The sequence below is a fragment of the Oculina patagonica genome, chromosome 7 (assembly GCF_052425735.1).
Source record: "Oculina patagonica isolate OP01 chromosome 7, crgOcupat, whole genome shotgun sequence".
NCBI lineage: Eukaryota > Metazoa > Cnidaria > Anthozoa > Scleractinia > Oculinidae > Oculina > Oculina patagonica.
Genome location: NC_135764.1, coordinates 14,426,834 through 14,442,202, shown reverse-complemented (window position 1 = coordinate 14,442,202; position 15,369 = coordinate 14,426,834). Strand labels below are relative to the sequence as shown.

The window sequence follows — 15,369 nt, the reverse complement described above, 5'->3', positions numbered from 1 at the left end:
CTTTACCTGAAGCTGGTGTTGGACCGTCAAGTGCACCTTGAAGATTTTTATTTTTAAAATTATTATTATTTTGTATTGCTATTATACACATAATACAATTACATTCATGTGTTATTACAGAATATTATAAATTACAATTATCCATATCAAACTAGTTACACTAAATTATAATAAATCACAATTACAATAAATTACCTTGAAGATAACGGACAGGAAACGTGAAAAAATATATCTGTGTACGTTGGATCTCCTCTTGTCCTCTAACTCAAGCCATAGCAATGAATTTAAAATTGAGAGATGATACTTTAATTACTGTAACGAGGAAGCATTATATTATGAGGCCTTGTGGTTTCTATTTAGGTTTCCTTAGCAGGCACCTCCTATGCTGTAAATTACACTATTTTTACGATTGTTTAGTGGAATAAATTCAAATACAATTAACTAAGAAGGTACTTCTGAGAAGCATTTTAATGCAGTGTAGCGCTTTTACCTGCTATAGTCTGTGAAGACAGTAACCCCGGTAAACACACATGTTTCAGAAGGAATGCACTGCTCGTTTTCAGGTCCCTTAAAGGGCCCATCTTCCGCTATCGCCTTAGCTTGTACTGGTTCCCACTCCTCCAGCACACAATAGTAGACAGGTGTTACGCCGCAAAATGTAATAATCGCCGCAAAATGTAATAATAATGCAAAATGTAATAAAATTGACGCAAAATGTAATAAAGTTGTTAACGCAAAATGTAACAACTTAATAACGCAAAATGTAATAACGCTAAAATAACAATGCGGTCTCATAACTTCATTAAATTGCACTCAATAATTTACTTCGTGTAAGTTTATCAGGACCAACAACAACAACAACAAAACTTTATTTACCCTAAATATTTACACAAAACACCATAAATGAAAACCGCCCCTCCGAGTATTCGAAAATCGATCTGCGGTGCAGGCGGGTTTGGTAACAGGGCGAGTTATCAATGGTGAGTTAAGTCAGTGAGTTAAACAGTTGTGAGTTGCCAAATCTTGAATTTTCAAGATTTGGCAGACCAAATATTGAATTTTCAAGATTTGGCAGGCCAAGTATCGAAAATTCAAGATTTGGCAGGTCAATTGTCCAGCAAAATTTTGAATTTTCAATATTTGTTCAGCCAAATCTTAAAAATTTAATATTTAGCCTGCTAAATCTTAAATTTTTAATATTTGTCCTGCCAAATCTTGTATTTTCAATATTTGTCCTGCCAAATCTTGAATTTTCAAGATTTGGCGATCGTGTGACATTGCGTCACTCGGCAGTCGTACGTCGTACGTCTCAAAGCTACGTCTTATCAATAGTCGTCGAGCTGCTCGATTTTCCGTCACGAGCTAGAATGGTGAGATAAACATTTGCTTCCTAATACTATCGAGCCAATATAAATATTAAGACAGAAACAATGTTACTTACCTGCAAAGCCACCAAGGTTATATTTAAGTGCCTGAGCATAAGAAAGGTTTACTATAGCCATGTCGAAAAATCCAAAATAACACAGTATATTCTCGGACAAGGCTAGGATTACCACGTGCAGAACAACGTGCCAGAAAGAAACTTCACCGGCCGAATGTTGAATTTTCAAGATTTGGCAGGCCAAATGCTGAAAATTCAAGATTTGGCCTGCAAATCTTGAAAAAACTTCACCGGCCGAATCTTGAACATTCAACATTTAGCAGGCCAAATATTGAAAATTCAAGATTCGGCAACTCACACCATCGTTAACTCACATGATAACTCACTCAGTGTAACTCACCGCGTTGGCGTTTGTTCGTCTGCGACGTAGGCCAAGTTTTTGCCAACTGGAAAACCTAGGGTCGCACTACGCAAAGCGCCCTGATGACAGATTTTCGCCGCAAAGTATATAAACAAATTCTGGGAAAACTTTTCCAAGTGCGACCGGTTTATGTTACCGCATGATGTCTGGCTCAAGGCACCCAGCGGAGCCGGCGTCACGTAATATTTTGAGTATTTAAACTTTTGCGCATTAAAAAAGGATATTTCACTCTTGTTGTTGTTGATATAGCAAAGGTCTATACTCGGAAAAAGGATACATTTTCCAATCATAACAACTTACAATTATTCACTGAAATGGTCCCCTCGGAAGTGGAGGTGATTGGTGGTGGATACAAATGTACAAAAAAATTCTTCTTCAGATAGCAAGAAAACTATGTTCGAAAAGAAAAAAAAAAAAAAAAAAAAAAAAAAAAAAGCTGACATTAATTTTGAAAATTAGAATCGTTAGAACCATTTATAGTCAGTTGTTTCGAGATCTTGGTGAACATGTTGCGTTACCGCGACGCATCGAGTGTACACTATTATTTACGTGTGCTGAATAAATCTACTCCTCGCGCGCAGCCAATTTTTTTCCGAGTCAGTCAAACGTTCGAAACAAAAGAAAAATAAATTACCTAAGAAGCGCAGTGAGCTTTTTAAAACGGCAAAGCAAAGGCGACTCACCCGATTGCTCGTCCTTATCGGGCGAAACACCCGGGATAAGAACTGCAGTTTTAAAAAGGTCACTGTGCAAAGCTGAATATATTTTTCTAATTCAGAGTTGGGTCACAAAGCAAAGGCGACGCACCCGATTGCTTGTTCTTCTTTAGGCGACACACCCGAGAGAATATGTGAACTAACTCTGTTTTTTTCTTTCCAAAAATAAAACAACTTTTAGTAGCGCATAATTATATTTAATGAACGTTGACTGTCACCAACTCAGCGGCAATTCACTCTGAATGTTTTTATTTCGAGTTTACCTCAGACACTAACACAGTAGCGCAACAGTAACATAAAATAGCCATCCCGGGATAGCCATTGCCCTGATTTCTCAGTGAGTTTAATCGAGCGAAGACAGGCAGCGGATAAAAACACACACTAGTGAACTTACGTTGTCTGAATCCTCAATTTATACTATAAACGAACATGAAAATCACACTTACCTTTGGGCTTCAGGACTGCATCAATTATTTATTTAGATGAAAAGTGCTTCAGAAAAATTGGTTTGCCGGCGAAAAAATGCTGAATCTTCACTATGGAGCAAATGCGGGCCCAAGTCGATAAAGCGCGCCATAAATTTATTAATGGCGCGAAAACGATGGCTTTGATAATTTTACCATTTGCCGTTTTCGATGGTCGATGTATAGCCATGTTTTTAAACAGGAGCATCGTAGCGCTTTCCTTTTAAATAACTGCGTGTATTGAGTGGTTTTCAAAGCAATGCGATTCGGCAAAAAGCAAACTTCACTTCGACCCTGGCACAGACAACACAAACTGCATAATTGCATCAAGTTATGAAACGTGACAGATACGATTACATTCAGGGCGAATGAATTGACCCCTTAGCGCTGACAGATTACTACGAGCGATGACAATTTCTGTTTGGCGACCGTCGATCACTATTCTAATAGGATTATCTAGCTGCGGCTCGTCATGCAAGGAAACGCCACAGTACCTTTGTTATTAATAAACTTTAGGGTGCTCGTGCAGTTGAAAATGCACAGTGATAGAATAAAAACATATATTAAAGCACTGAAACAATCAAATAACGACGAACAATCATTAAATATTCCAACTAATTAGCGTGTTTTTGTCATAAACGAGTTGCTTAGTGACATTATTGGCGGTCCTGTGGAGCGGAACATGCCAAGTCATTATGAAAACATCACCTAACGGCAGGCTCCATAAGCGGCAAATGAGCGCTGAATAACATCAAAAACATCAATATTCCTGATATTTCATTACACGCTGCAAGCGCATCATTTCAGTTAGAATCCTTGGGCACTGAAACTTCGCTATTGTCTCCGCGAGAAGCCTGGTAATTCAAGCAAGAAAGGAATCGTTGTCAAAGTACTTCGACAAGCTTCGTGATGAATTCGATCGCAGCAGTACTAATATTCGTCAAAATACTCTCTTTGTTTGAAGGTAAGTGCGTTAAACCGTCCTCATCGTGTCTCTCTCATAGAGACATTTATATTTCATTTACGAATATGGGACTAGGTTATTTAGCCTCAAGGTTTATGTTTATGATTACCAAGGAATGATATGCTTGTTAATTTAGTCAGGAATCACTAACTTTTTTGTTAGGCTTTATTTATTCAGTTTCAAATTGTTTGAACGAACGTCATTGTGGCTCACATAAAATTACCTTGTAATTAGAAGAACTGCGAATAACTGTTATATTTTGTTTTCAAGCTTTTGTTTATTAAACCCCCCTCGGGTCTAAGTCGCCCTTCATTTTAATCGACAAGGTTTGTGGCCGTTTTCTCCTTACTCAGAAATTTATGTCTCGCAGGACTCCTGCTCTCGATTGATATTTTTGTATTTATTCTTAAGAGTATGCAAAGACCATGGCGAATAACGCCAACTCAGTATACGCGAAATATTCAAGGACATTTTTGGTGCTTTAAATTGATTGTCTTATTACAAACATCAAAATTAGCTTTGATTTTCAGTTTTGCGGCCATTACACCTAGAAGATCGAATTATTACAATTTAAAAATCAACCCAGCTGTTTTTTAGGTATAGAAATGACCTCATCCGGTCGTTTCACTTATGCAAGGGAAATTCTCAGCAAAAAAGCCACTAAGGTCCTCTCGATAATTAAACGATCCTTTTCTAACACGGATTCAGCAGCTATTGCGATTAAGAACAAACTTTTCAATGCCCTTGTTAAGCCCGTGTTACTTTATGCGTGCGAAATTTGGGGACCAGAACTACTGTCATATAAAACGCACTTCGATAAAAGCACAATTGAACAAGTCCACATCAAGTTCTGTAAACAAACGTTAAACGTCCCATGGTATACAGAAAACATTGCTTGCAGGGCAGAACTTGGGCGTTATCCTTTATTCATTGACATAAAAACCTCAATCTTCAGCTATTGGCAAAGACTGAAGTATTGTTGTAATAACGTTTTGTTAAGTGAGGCATTTCAATATGCAACAACGTCTACAACATTTTTTGATGTTGCAACTAACGAAGAAATGCATCAAGAAACAGAACCGATAACCCGGCAACACATCAAGAACGGTCGATTAACCATGAGGAAAACCCTCAGAAATAAGTATTCACAAAACTGGCTGGGCACCCAGAATAGTTCATCGTCAACTTCAAGAGAAAAATTTACACACAAGGAAGTTAAAAAGAGCTATGAATTTGAGAATTACCTAACAACAGTTAAAAACCCAGCGCACAGAATAAGCCTGACAAAGCTTAGATTAGGATGTCATACATTACGAATACAGACTGGAAAATATGAAAATAAAGGAGCATCAATCCCAGTAGAGCAAAGAACATGCTTGGTATGTAAACAAAATTGCGTAGAAGACGAAAAGCATTTTTTGATGTGTTGCCAGGGATTTACAACCATAAGACATGAATTATGTTCTCACATTTCTAAGGTTGATGTAAGGTACATATATTTAAGTGAGAACGAGAGGATTAAGTACCTACTTAGAGCTGACAATGAACATACATCAAAAGTAGTAGGTAAATATATACATTCAATGTTTCAAAAAAGGAAAGAGCTTCTTAACTTACAAGCACAATGAACATTATAATTTATTTAATTTTTACATATATTGACATTATGAATTGTATAAGAATCAAATTTTTGTTATTTCTTAAATGTATTAGTAAATGTTAAAACCTTTGTTGTAAACAGACCAATACCTCCCTTTGGAGAGTAAGGCGCAATAAAGATATACTATTACTATTACTTACTCACTCACTCACTCACTCACTAACTCACTCCATCTGTTGGCATACAATTTTATACATTTTTATATTCATCGATTTCAATATCGCCTTTGAAAACCGTTTGTAAAGGTAGTGCTGATGAGACTGTCCTTAAGCCAGCCTGCCTGCCTTATTAGAAGTACTGACCTCTCTCATGTTTTGTTAGGTTGTTCAGGTTCAACAAACTCTTCATGGGAACACCATATCCGGGCAGATCTCCTTGAGGATTATGACAGAAAGGTCCGGCCAGTTCGCCAAGGCAAAAGGGCAGGAGAAGTTCTCTTCGCGTTGAGAGTCAGTAGGCTTGTCAAAGTGGTACGAGAATAACGAGTCTTGTCATTTGTTTTCTTTTTTCTCTTGTTTTCTCATTCTTTTGCTTCTTTATACTTGATCTATCGGTACTCTTTAGGAGAATTTGAAGTCACAAATCGAAAATAAAACGCCTTACTATTTTTTTTGCTGATTAAACTCGAAGTTAAAGATCGTCCCTTGATATTTAAACACACAAGGTAGCAATTATTTTCTCTGTAAAAATAATGACAATGAAAGTAAATCGACCGTTGGTTCTCTTTAGAGATCACGGGATTATTTCTCTTAGGCTTGGACCAAACGTCGAGCTTTTCATGATTCAAGCTCGATTATCAGCAAAAGAATAAATATTTCTTAAAATAAGTAAGTTCGACTAATGAAAAACTCAACGTTTGGCCCAACCCGATATAACATTTGAATTTAGTCATGTTTCAAATGATTAATTGATATTTACTTTTGTTTTCTACAAGGACAATCAAGAACAAATAATAGTACTGGACACGTGGGTCATACAGGTCAATACATATGTGCTTTTAATTTTCTCTTATTGCTTTCCTGTATTTTTTTTATTGGGTTTTAGCCAAGTTTTATTTAATTTGAAAGTCTTCTAGTAACATTATCAGACTTGAATTCCCCACGCGGTGAAATTCTATCTCACAGTCATATCGTAAACCGTTTCCGCTGCAATGTTTAGTTCCAAGAATAAAAGCAGCTTAGTCAGTCATTTTTAGGCGATGACGTCAGTCAAGCCTTATGCCAGAGGCAGTGGGCGGAATTTGTACCACTTTCTGTTTCGATTCTGTTGCGATCGACCGATCAATAGGACTCAATAGAACCGAATGAGTTAACAAGAAATCGCTGCAAAAAACACGAAGCAAAATATGCCTGGAAAATTAGAAAGGACTGATACAAAGTATGAACGAAAGAGACAAATTATGTATTTGCGAGTTTTATTGAATTCAGTGAACAGACATGATCACATCTCTACATTTACTAATACAATGGAAACGCTTGACCTTACGTGTCGCTCGCGAGAAGTATTGAATATCGTATATTGAATGTCACACTACAAAATAACGCAACTTTTTGTTGAACAATCATTCAACACAGAAATTGTCAGCTACTTTTATTTAGTATACGTTTATTTTCCTGAAAATTAGCTAAGAACCCCTTGGGAAACGTCATCGCCTCTGCGTGCACTGCATGCCGTTTATTTTTTTAAACCGGGAAGGCCAGTTGTTGAAATAGTAATGACCACCGTGTCACGGAAAAAGATACACTTTTCTACACCAGAACTCTCTCATTACTATACCCTCCACCAGACTAAACTGCCTAAAAATCATACCCTTCACAGGAGCGGCCCATACTAATATAGCTCTTTTGAAAGTACCCCGGGTATTTTAATAATACGATGATTTACCATGATTTATTCTGCTTCTAAAGGGCTTGCTTCTAAGAAATTAGGACATCCGTATAAAGTCAGATTTCAATTGTTTATACAGATATAAATTTGTACTCTGATATGTGACAGATGGTTGGTGTCCGTACAGGTAACTTGTTATTTATCCCTTTACATGCAGGAATGGGTGAACGAATTTTTGACATGGAACGCTAGTGATTATGGTGACGTAGATCGCATCCATTTTGCTCCTGATGAAATTTGGGTCCCGGATATAGCTCTTTTTAACAAGTAAGTAAGAACACCACAGGTAGCCCAAGCTCCTAAAGGAACATATAGACCACAAATGACATTGCGTAATGGCGTTATTATAAGGGTTTGTATGGGAATTTACCGATCGTAAAAAATAATTCAAAATAGAGGAAAAATAGTGATTTAGTAAAACACTTTACAATAAAAATTTGCGATAATACATTACCTAAACGTGCCGTGTACCCGACATAATCCGGATTATGTCGGGTACACAGCCCGACACCTACACAAACGCATTGCTGAGCACAAATCATCGGCGATTGGAAAGCATTTCAAAGAATCTCATGGCGATGTTAACCTCCTAAAGGAAAACCAATTTCGTGTCCTGAAAAAATGCCGAGGAAAATTTGACTGTCTCATTTACGAGATGCTATTTATAAAGAAACTGCGACCAAATTTGAATACGCAGGCGGACTCTATACGTGCTAAACTCTTTGTTTGACATTGAACATTTTTCACTTCACAACTTTTATTAATTAATCTCTATTGTCTATTTTTTAGTATTTATACATTTAATCACATATTTTCTTTGCTTGATAATGACGTTAAGTCAACGTCGAAACGTCGTGGTCTTTTTAGAATTTTTTAAACGGAGTTTATAATGTTTTTAGGTAATGTATTATCGCAAATTTTTATTGTAAAGAGGAAAAATATCCAATAAAATTGACTTACCTATCCTCTTCTATGTAAATCTTGTGTCCAGCGAACCTAAAACCCACTAAAATGGCTTCAAATCGCCCCCAAACGGCATAGAAACACAAGATATGCATAGAAGAGGATAGGTAAGTCAATTTTATCAAATGTTTTCCCTTTATTTTGAATTATTTTTTACGATCGTTATATTCCCATACAAACCCTTATAATAACCCCAATACGCAATGTCATATGTGGTCTATATGTTGACGGCTCCTTTAAGAGCTTGGGCTACCTGTGAGAAAACGACATTCGGACTTTGGTGCTGCATGACGCGGAGGGAACTTGCTGAAGAGACATGAAAAAGCGAAAAAATCTCGTAATGTTGTATTAAAAACATTGAATGTTAAAAGTTGTTTTAGATTTTTGTATTGAAGAGTACAGCTAAGAAATATCGCTACAGCATGTCCCTGGAACATATCTTCGGTACATTTTTCATGTGTGTACATATTAAGCAAAATCAGACAAGAAACCGACTTAATGCGGTGAATTTATAGTGGGTTTTTTTAGTCTGTAGGCCCGCCGGTTTAAAAAAACTGAAAAAATCACGGATACTAGCATGTCAACAAACATTTTTTTACGAAGTTAAAAAATTTCTTCGAAGCGGTTTCAGAGCCATCTTAAATTCTTGAAAATTTGTATCTTTTTTTTTTTCATTTCCAGTGGCGACGACGAAATCAACTTAGCGGGAGGGCTAAGCAAGTTTGTGACCGACGTGGCAGTCACTAACAATGGGAGGTGTGTTTGGAGCGGACCAGCAACGTTTAAAGTTAATTGCAAAATGCAAATCAGTGACTGGCCATTTGACGAACAGAAATGCGAACTTGCATTTGGCTCGTTCACTTATGGAAAGAACCTATTGAAAATAAGGTTGTTCATGGACAGAAAAGGAAACTTTGCAAGTAAGGAATTTTCTATTGTCACTTTATTACTTAAAAATTAAGTATATATTCAGGGTATATCTTCTTATTTTCTGTAGATTCCGTCGCTGCTATTTTTCCTTTCGTTTGTAAAGAACTTTATACTCAAGTAGGTCACCTTTACCTGCAGCCATTCCTTCGTGATCAATACAATGCGTTGTAATCTACCCTCTTTTTTATGTTCTTTTTATCCCCTTATATGGTCCTTTACCATACCATGAAACAGTACAACGACATTCCAAGAATTGATTTAATCCACTCGTTGGGTGTTCCTGACCAGTGCAAATAATAGAAGATGCAGACAATTTTTAGAAGATGCAGCTACAAATGACACTAATCAGCTATGCAAATTTACCTTTCAGCTCGGTATGTGAAAAGCGGAGACTGGGACATAGAGAACATCACAACTGAAGTGTCAGAAACTGATCATGGCGACTGCTGCCCGTTTAACTTCAGCGAGATTGTTTACACTCTGCATATGAAACGCAAATCCCTGTACTACATGTTCTATCTCGCCATCCCCTCCGTGACACTGACGGTCGTCGTGCTCAGTAGCTTTCTAATCCACGTTGAAAGCGGAGAACGCGTTGGTTTCGTCACAACTATTCTTCTAGCCATGACAGTGTTTTTGCTTGTCATCCCGTCGTATCTTCCAGTCACATCGGACGGCCTACCAATCCTTGGCGTAAACCTACAAGTAACCATGATCATTATAGCTTTGGTCCTCTTTGCCAATATCTTCGTTCTGAGGGTTTACTTCAAGGAAGGAACGCCCCCAGCCTGGATTGAAAAGTTCTGCGACTTCTTAAGTACAAAGAAAAGTAAAAGAGTCAAACGGATTAATGTGTCACAGCCAGCTAACGGTGATCAATCAGCGGTTGCGAAATCCACTTCGGCAATTGGATTCGAGATGACAGAGTCAAATAGAGGAAGTCCAGCCTTGGTTGATGGAGTAGAGGAGCAGGAATTCACGTGGCGGATGGTGGCTAGAAAAATGGATCAAGTGTTTTTTGTAGTCTTCGCTATTGCTTCCATTATTGCTTATGCCGTCACATTTGCATGATTAAACAACCGTCTTCATGCTAAAATTATTTCAATATCGCCAACCGGTGTTTTTGGGGCCCAGCCAAAGAGGAGTTGCTGTCTTCTTAGAAATGAACAACTTTAATTGAAACATATCCTACATAACTCGTATACTTTTTGAAAATTTGCCTTTGCGAATTGCATTGCAAGCCTTGACTTGATGGTGTAGGTCAAGCATTCTTTCCCGACAAACTTCTGTCTAACTTCACCACTGTCGTATATCATTTGCTGTCAATCGATTGAAAGCGAACAAAATTAATTTATTTATTTATTAAACTCTTTTTTTTTCCTATAAGAATATTTTTTTCCGGTCCATGTTGAATATTCTTATTTTTCTGCCAAAGTTAGGCTGTATATAATGTTATGAATAATCTTCCGTTACTGCTGTATACCATACAAATGTATTGCATGACCATTCATTAATCAGGTTTTTTTTCCAGTACTTCCGTTACTGTTTTGGCTCTTCTACCTAATAAATTGAATGAAAACCATTTTTTTGTTTGGGATGTTAATAAAGTAAACAATTGCCGGCGGCTCGTGTTTTCTGATCATTTCTGGCCTTCTCTGTTTTTTTTTTTTTTTTTTGCCGTGTTTTGCTGTAATGAGTGATCTCAGCGAGGATAAACTTTAGCAACAGCAAAACGTTAAGGGCACCTAACGGGAAAATTTTGCTATAAGTGTCGGAACACCGCTTGTTATGGCCTACCAGGGACAAACGCTATATATATATATATATATTTTTTTTTTTATTATTATTATTGCAAAACACACACAGAACGTTCTTACAAGGTGACATGTTCACTACTAATTACTTACTACACAAGACTTTACTAATTACTTACTATACAAAGCCTTACTTATTACTTACTATACAAAGCTTACTCTACTTACAGTACAATACACTGCTTACACTACCTACATAACAATTAAATTGTTTACAACACACTACTTACAATACAATACTCAGTTTCTTAAATTTAATATTTATACTTCTAACAGCGCAATACAATTTATCTCTTTTCATACATTTACAAAAAAACTATCAACTACTTTTGGCTTATTAAAGATAAATTATAATGAAAATGGTAACTTATAAAAACTAAATCAAATTGCGCCATTTTTTTTCTTACCAACATTTGTTAAAAAAATTTTAAGCTGTTTCTGTCAGTCATTGAGAGGGGCTTGAAAGAGCGTTGAAGGAATTACCTGTTCAGAGGACCTTAGAGCCTAATATATTGAGTATATTCGGCTAGGGAGGGTGAAGATAAAGAGATTAGTTTTTATTCATTTATTTTATTTCTTCTTTAAAAGGCTTTCCAGCAAATCCCACTTTTTGTTGGTTGTATCATCTGTTCTTTGCTCAACGACATAAATCGATTTAAGATAAAGTAGAAAAATTTCTATTTTAGGAGGTCTTGTTTTATTTTTACAAATCCAAATAAAGTGTCTGGCCAGTAGAAAGCAGAAGTTAATTTGGCGATGATTTTTTGAGCAGTCCGGTATCAATCCTAAGGCTACAGAGATGTTCACTGTGTAATGTTCTGGAGATATTTTAGATAATTTTAGCAGTTCGGTTAAGGAGTTCCAAAAGGAGGTCACCCTGGAGCACGACCAGAAGAGATGCTTTAATTTTTCTGGTTCTTCTTTGCAAAAAGAGCAGTTTGGGTCATCTTGTACTCCAATTTTTGTTAAGAATTCATAAGTTGATATTCGATTATGTAAAAGTTTGAATTGGAATTCGACAAGTTTTGTGCTTTTGGTGCATTTAAAAGCTAATTGATAGGCATCGCTCCATTAAATGCATTTTGTTTCTTCTTTATTACAGTCTTCAAACCATTTCCGTTGAGATTGGGAAGAAAGCGTAGATTTTTTGGATATCAGTTTCTGATACACTGGTGGGCTTGTTCGTTGCCAGTTCGGCGGATAACCAGAACTGGATATATGATTTCCTGTGTTCTGATTGGCTCATTCACCGACCAAAACATTGTTCAGACCGCGAAAGGACTAAGCTCCAGTAGGACGCTGAGCAAATATGGCGTCGGTCCCCGAGTCTTCCATGAACGAATACAACAAGCTCGAATGGTATAAGTAGAATCCCGATTAACCCACGTTTTCTTGAACCTCGAGCTCCGCATAACTAAAACCAGTGGTTGTTTTCCTTTGATGTATGTTACTTGTGGATTTACGCTTCAATTTAACGCACGCTTTCTCGAATCAATTTTCGTTTCCTCTGAAGTTTGGTAACTCAAGATTCCACCGCACTGCGCTGTACTTTTCATTATAAAGGATTTTTTGCACAACAGGCGCGTAGCTGAGGTTTTTGGAAGGGTGTTCGTATTGACAGAAATATTTATTTGGGGGTTATTAAATACGAGCGCCGAAGGCGCGAGCCTCTATGGGGGTCTGGGGGCATGTCCCCCGAGAATCATTTGAAATGTAGAGGCCCGGAAATGCTATTTTCAGCATTGTGCATGTCAATATTTCAAACTCGATGGAGTTCAAAATAACAGGTATTTTTAGTCATAACAACAAAATTCCGGCATTTTGTTAACTTGATACATTCATACATACATACCTGCTTAGCACACTACATCTTAGGGTTAATGCTTAAGCCCCACCCCCTACCTCCCACGCAGTCCTTCTTAGGGGCGATCAACACGATCGCCCCTAAGAACAACTGCGTGGGAGGCTATCCACCCCCGGCTCTACCGTCAATGTACTAAAAGAAGCGTCAAAGCGTCAATATGCACTAAATATGGACGTATCACCTGGGTCCCCCGAAATTGAGAGCCAGTGAGGAGAGCCCATTCTCCTAACAAATTTTGTTTTCCATTCCCCCACTATTTGCTAAAAGCTGAAAATCAACAGTTTGTGTTTTCAGTCCTCTATTATTGACCTCCAAAGGGGGTTCGTTCGAACCCCTCGAACCCCCCCTCCTACGCGCCTGCACAAGATGTTGATTTCAAGGCTGACAGCCAAAGCATCGTAAACGAAAGAAAGATGCTTCGGCCTAAATATATGTCTAATGCAGCTGAATATAATTTTTCATCAGGCCATTATGACAGTTGAAGTATTGTAGTACACGTTTCAAATAGAGATCCACGTCGTGCGCCCGAAATGAGAGCCTGCTCGCATGCTAAATACAATTTAGCACAGATTTTTAGATGGGATCGTTCTGTGTCACATTCAATGTTTCAGTGATTGGAAAGATTTCCACAGGACCCTACATTAATTATGTATGCAACTATTTCATACTATCACTATACATGAACAGAATCATGAAAAGAACGAATCAGTCAGAAAATTGTATGCATAATTAATGTAGGGTCCTGTGCGAAAATCTGCCCAGTGATTAATAAAAAATTTAGTCTTCGAAAATGTTCCAGGTACATGTATGTTCAAAATTCTAAATTTGTTCAGATTCCTAAAAATATTCCTTGAGGTAAAAAATGTAATTCTTTGACTGCCACTAGTTCATCCGGCACAATTCAATTTTAACAAACCCATGTTAGGTATCTTTCTTTGCTGCTGCCTCAGACACTTCATTCACTTTCTGTTTATACTCAAAATTTTCTTGTTTGTATTTTGTGTGCAAGCAGGGTTGAAACGAAATTAAGTAACTTGATTATAGCATTCAAATCACTCATTCAAAAGTTATTTTATTATGTTTATTGACATATTAACTTCCTTTTCCTGTTACTGCTTTCTCCATACCTGCAAAAAAGATTAGCAATTGTATTAGTGCAATGAGAGCAGCTCACTCACTATATCCATCCTTTTACATAACTAGCTATCACTGGGAAGGGAAAATGATTCTGTCAGCATTTACATGCTGTTGAACTGTGGATTTTAGCTAGATCAAGATTCCCAAAAATATTCTATCATTTCTCGCTCTCCACAGCCACTAAAATTTTACAATATGATGCCAAGGTCTGAATTAAAAGGATGATAGCCCCATTGTGATTCACTTTTGTATGGTGCTTTACCATGTGAACATTCCCCCATTATTGGACAGCAAGAGATAGTCAAATTTGGTGGAAAAGTGTGGTAACATTTATACCATGGGTGATGATACAGAGAAAACAAGATTTGTCAAAATAGCACATGTACCAGGCCAGCCCAGATTCTCCCCATACCCCAATCATTCCACCTTAATTACCAGTTGGCTAGTTTCACTTTTTATCTTGTGTTTCATCCATAATAAAAAAATCTGTACTTGTCAGAATTCAAAGGATCCTACATGTAGGATCATAATCTAATATGGTTTTAAATTAAGGATAATATGGTGGATAGCTACAGTTAAAATAGGGGAGAACAGCAATCACAGGAGCTTTGGATATACATGTAAAATTATTATAATTATCAGAGGTGCTCTCAAATTAAAATTCTTATTTTCAATGCCAGAAATGTTAACATGAAAATTTAAAATTCAGTCAATCACCCTCATCTAAAAAGTCATACAAAAGCAATAAAGTAAAATACAAAAATACTATAAATAAAATCAAAGTTTAAATGATGTCAAATAAGTCAATGAGCCATGAGTGCATGATTCAAATAATAATAGAAGGTAAAGCCTTTGTTGAGCCTAGTGGCTCATCAAGGCCAGAGCTATCCTGATTTCTGTAGCATAAGTGTCTAGGCATATTTCTACTACCCCTGGACAAGATGCTAGCCCACCACAGGGCTACCCCTGACTGTAAATTCACTAGTGTCCATTTATACATATGGATGGGGGAGAGACTCTCCTTGCCCAAGAACACAACACAGTGCCCTGGCCGGGTTGGAAACCCGGACCGCTCAATCACTGCACCTCCCACAAATAATAAATTATATAAGAGATGTTAACTCAAAAACGGTGTATGACATTTGCAGAATGCAGAATGCAGACTGCA

General features: G+C 37.2%; 1 protein-coding gene across 1 annotated transcript; it reads left to right on the top strand.

The window, feature by feature from the left end:
- Window positions 1-3,665: 3,665 nt before the first annotated feature.
- LOC144660137 (neuronal acetylcholine receptor subunit alpha-5-like) lies at window positions 3,666-10,970 on the top strand. The gene is made up of 6 exons (XM_078520694.1): window positions 3,666-3,946; window positions 5,928-6,076; window positions 6,541-6,585; window positions 7,651-7,760; window positions 9,138-9,376; window positions 9,757-10,970. Exons 1-6 carry the CDS (start codon window positions 3,892-3,894, stop codon window positions 10,455-10,457), a joined length of 1,299 nt encoding a protein of 432 aa, XP_078376820.1. The 5' UTR covers window positions 3,666-3,891; the 3' UTR covers window positions 10,458-10,970.
- Window positions 10,971-15,369: the final 4,399 nt, after the last annotated feature.

Coding starts and splice junctions, on each gene's coding strand:
- LOC144660137 (XM_078520694.1), top strand. CDS start 3,892: ATGAATTCGATCGCAGCAGTACTAATATTCGTCAAAATACTCTCTTTG. Junction 3,947..5,927: donor AATACTCTCTTTGTTTGAAG/GTAAGTGCGTTA, acceptor ATGTTTTGTTAG/GTTGTTCAGGTTCAACAAAC. Junction 6,586..7,650: donor TGGACACGTGGGTCATACAG/GTCAATACATAT, acceptor CTTTACATGCAG/GAATGGGTGAACGAATTTTT.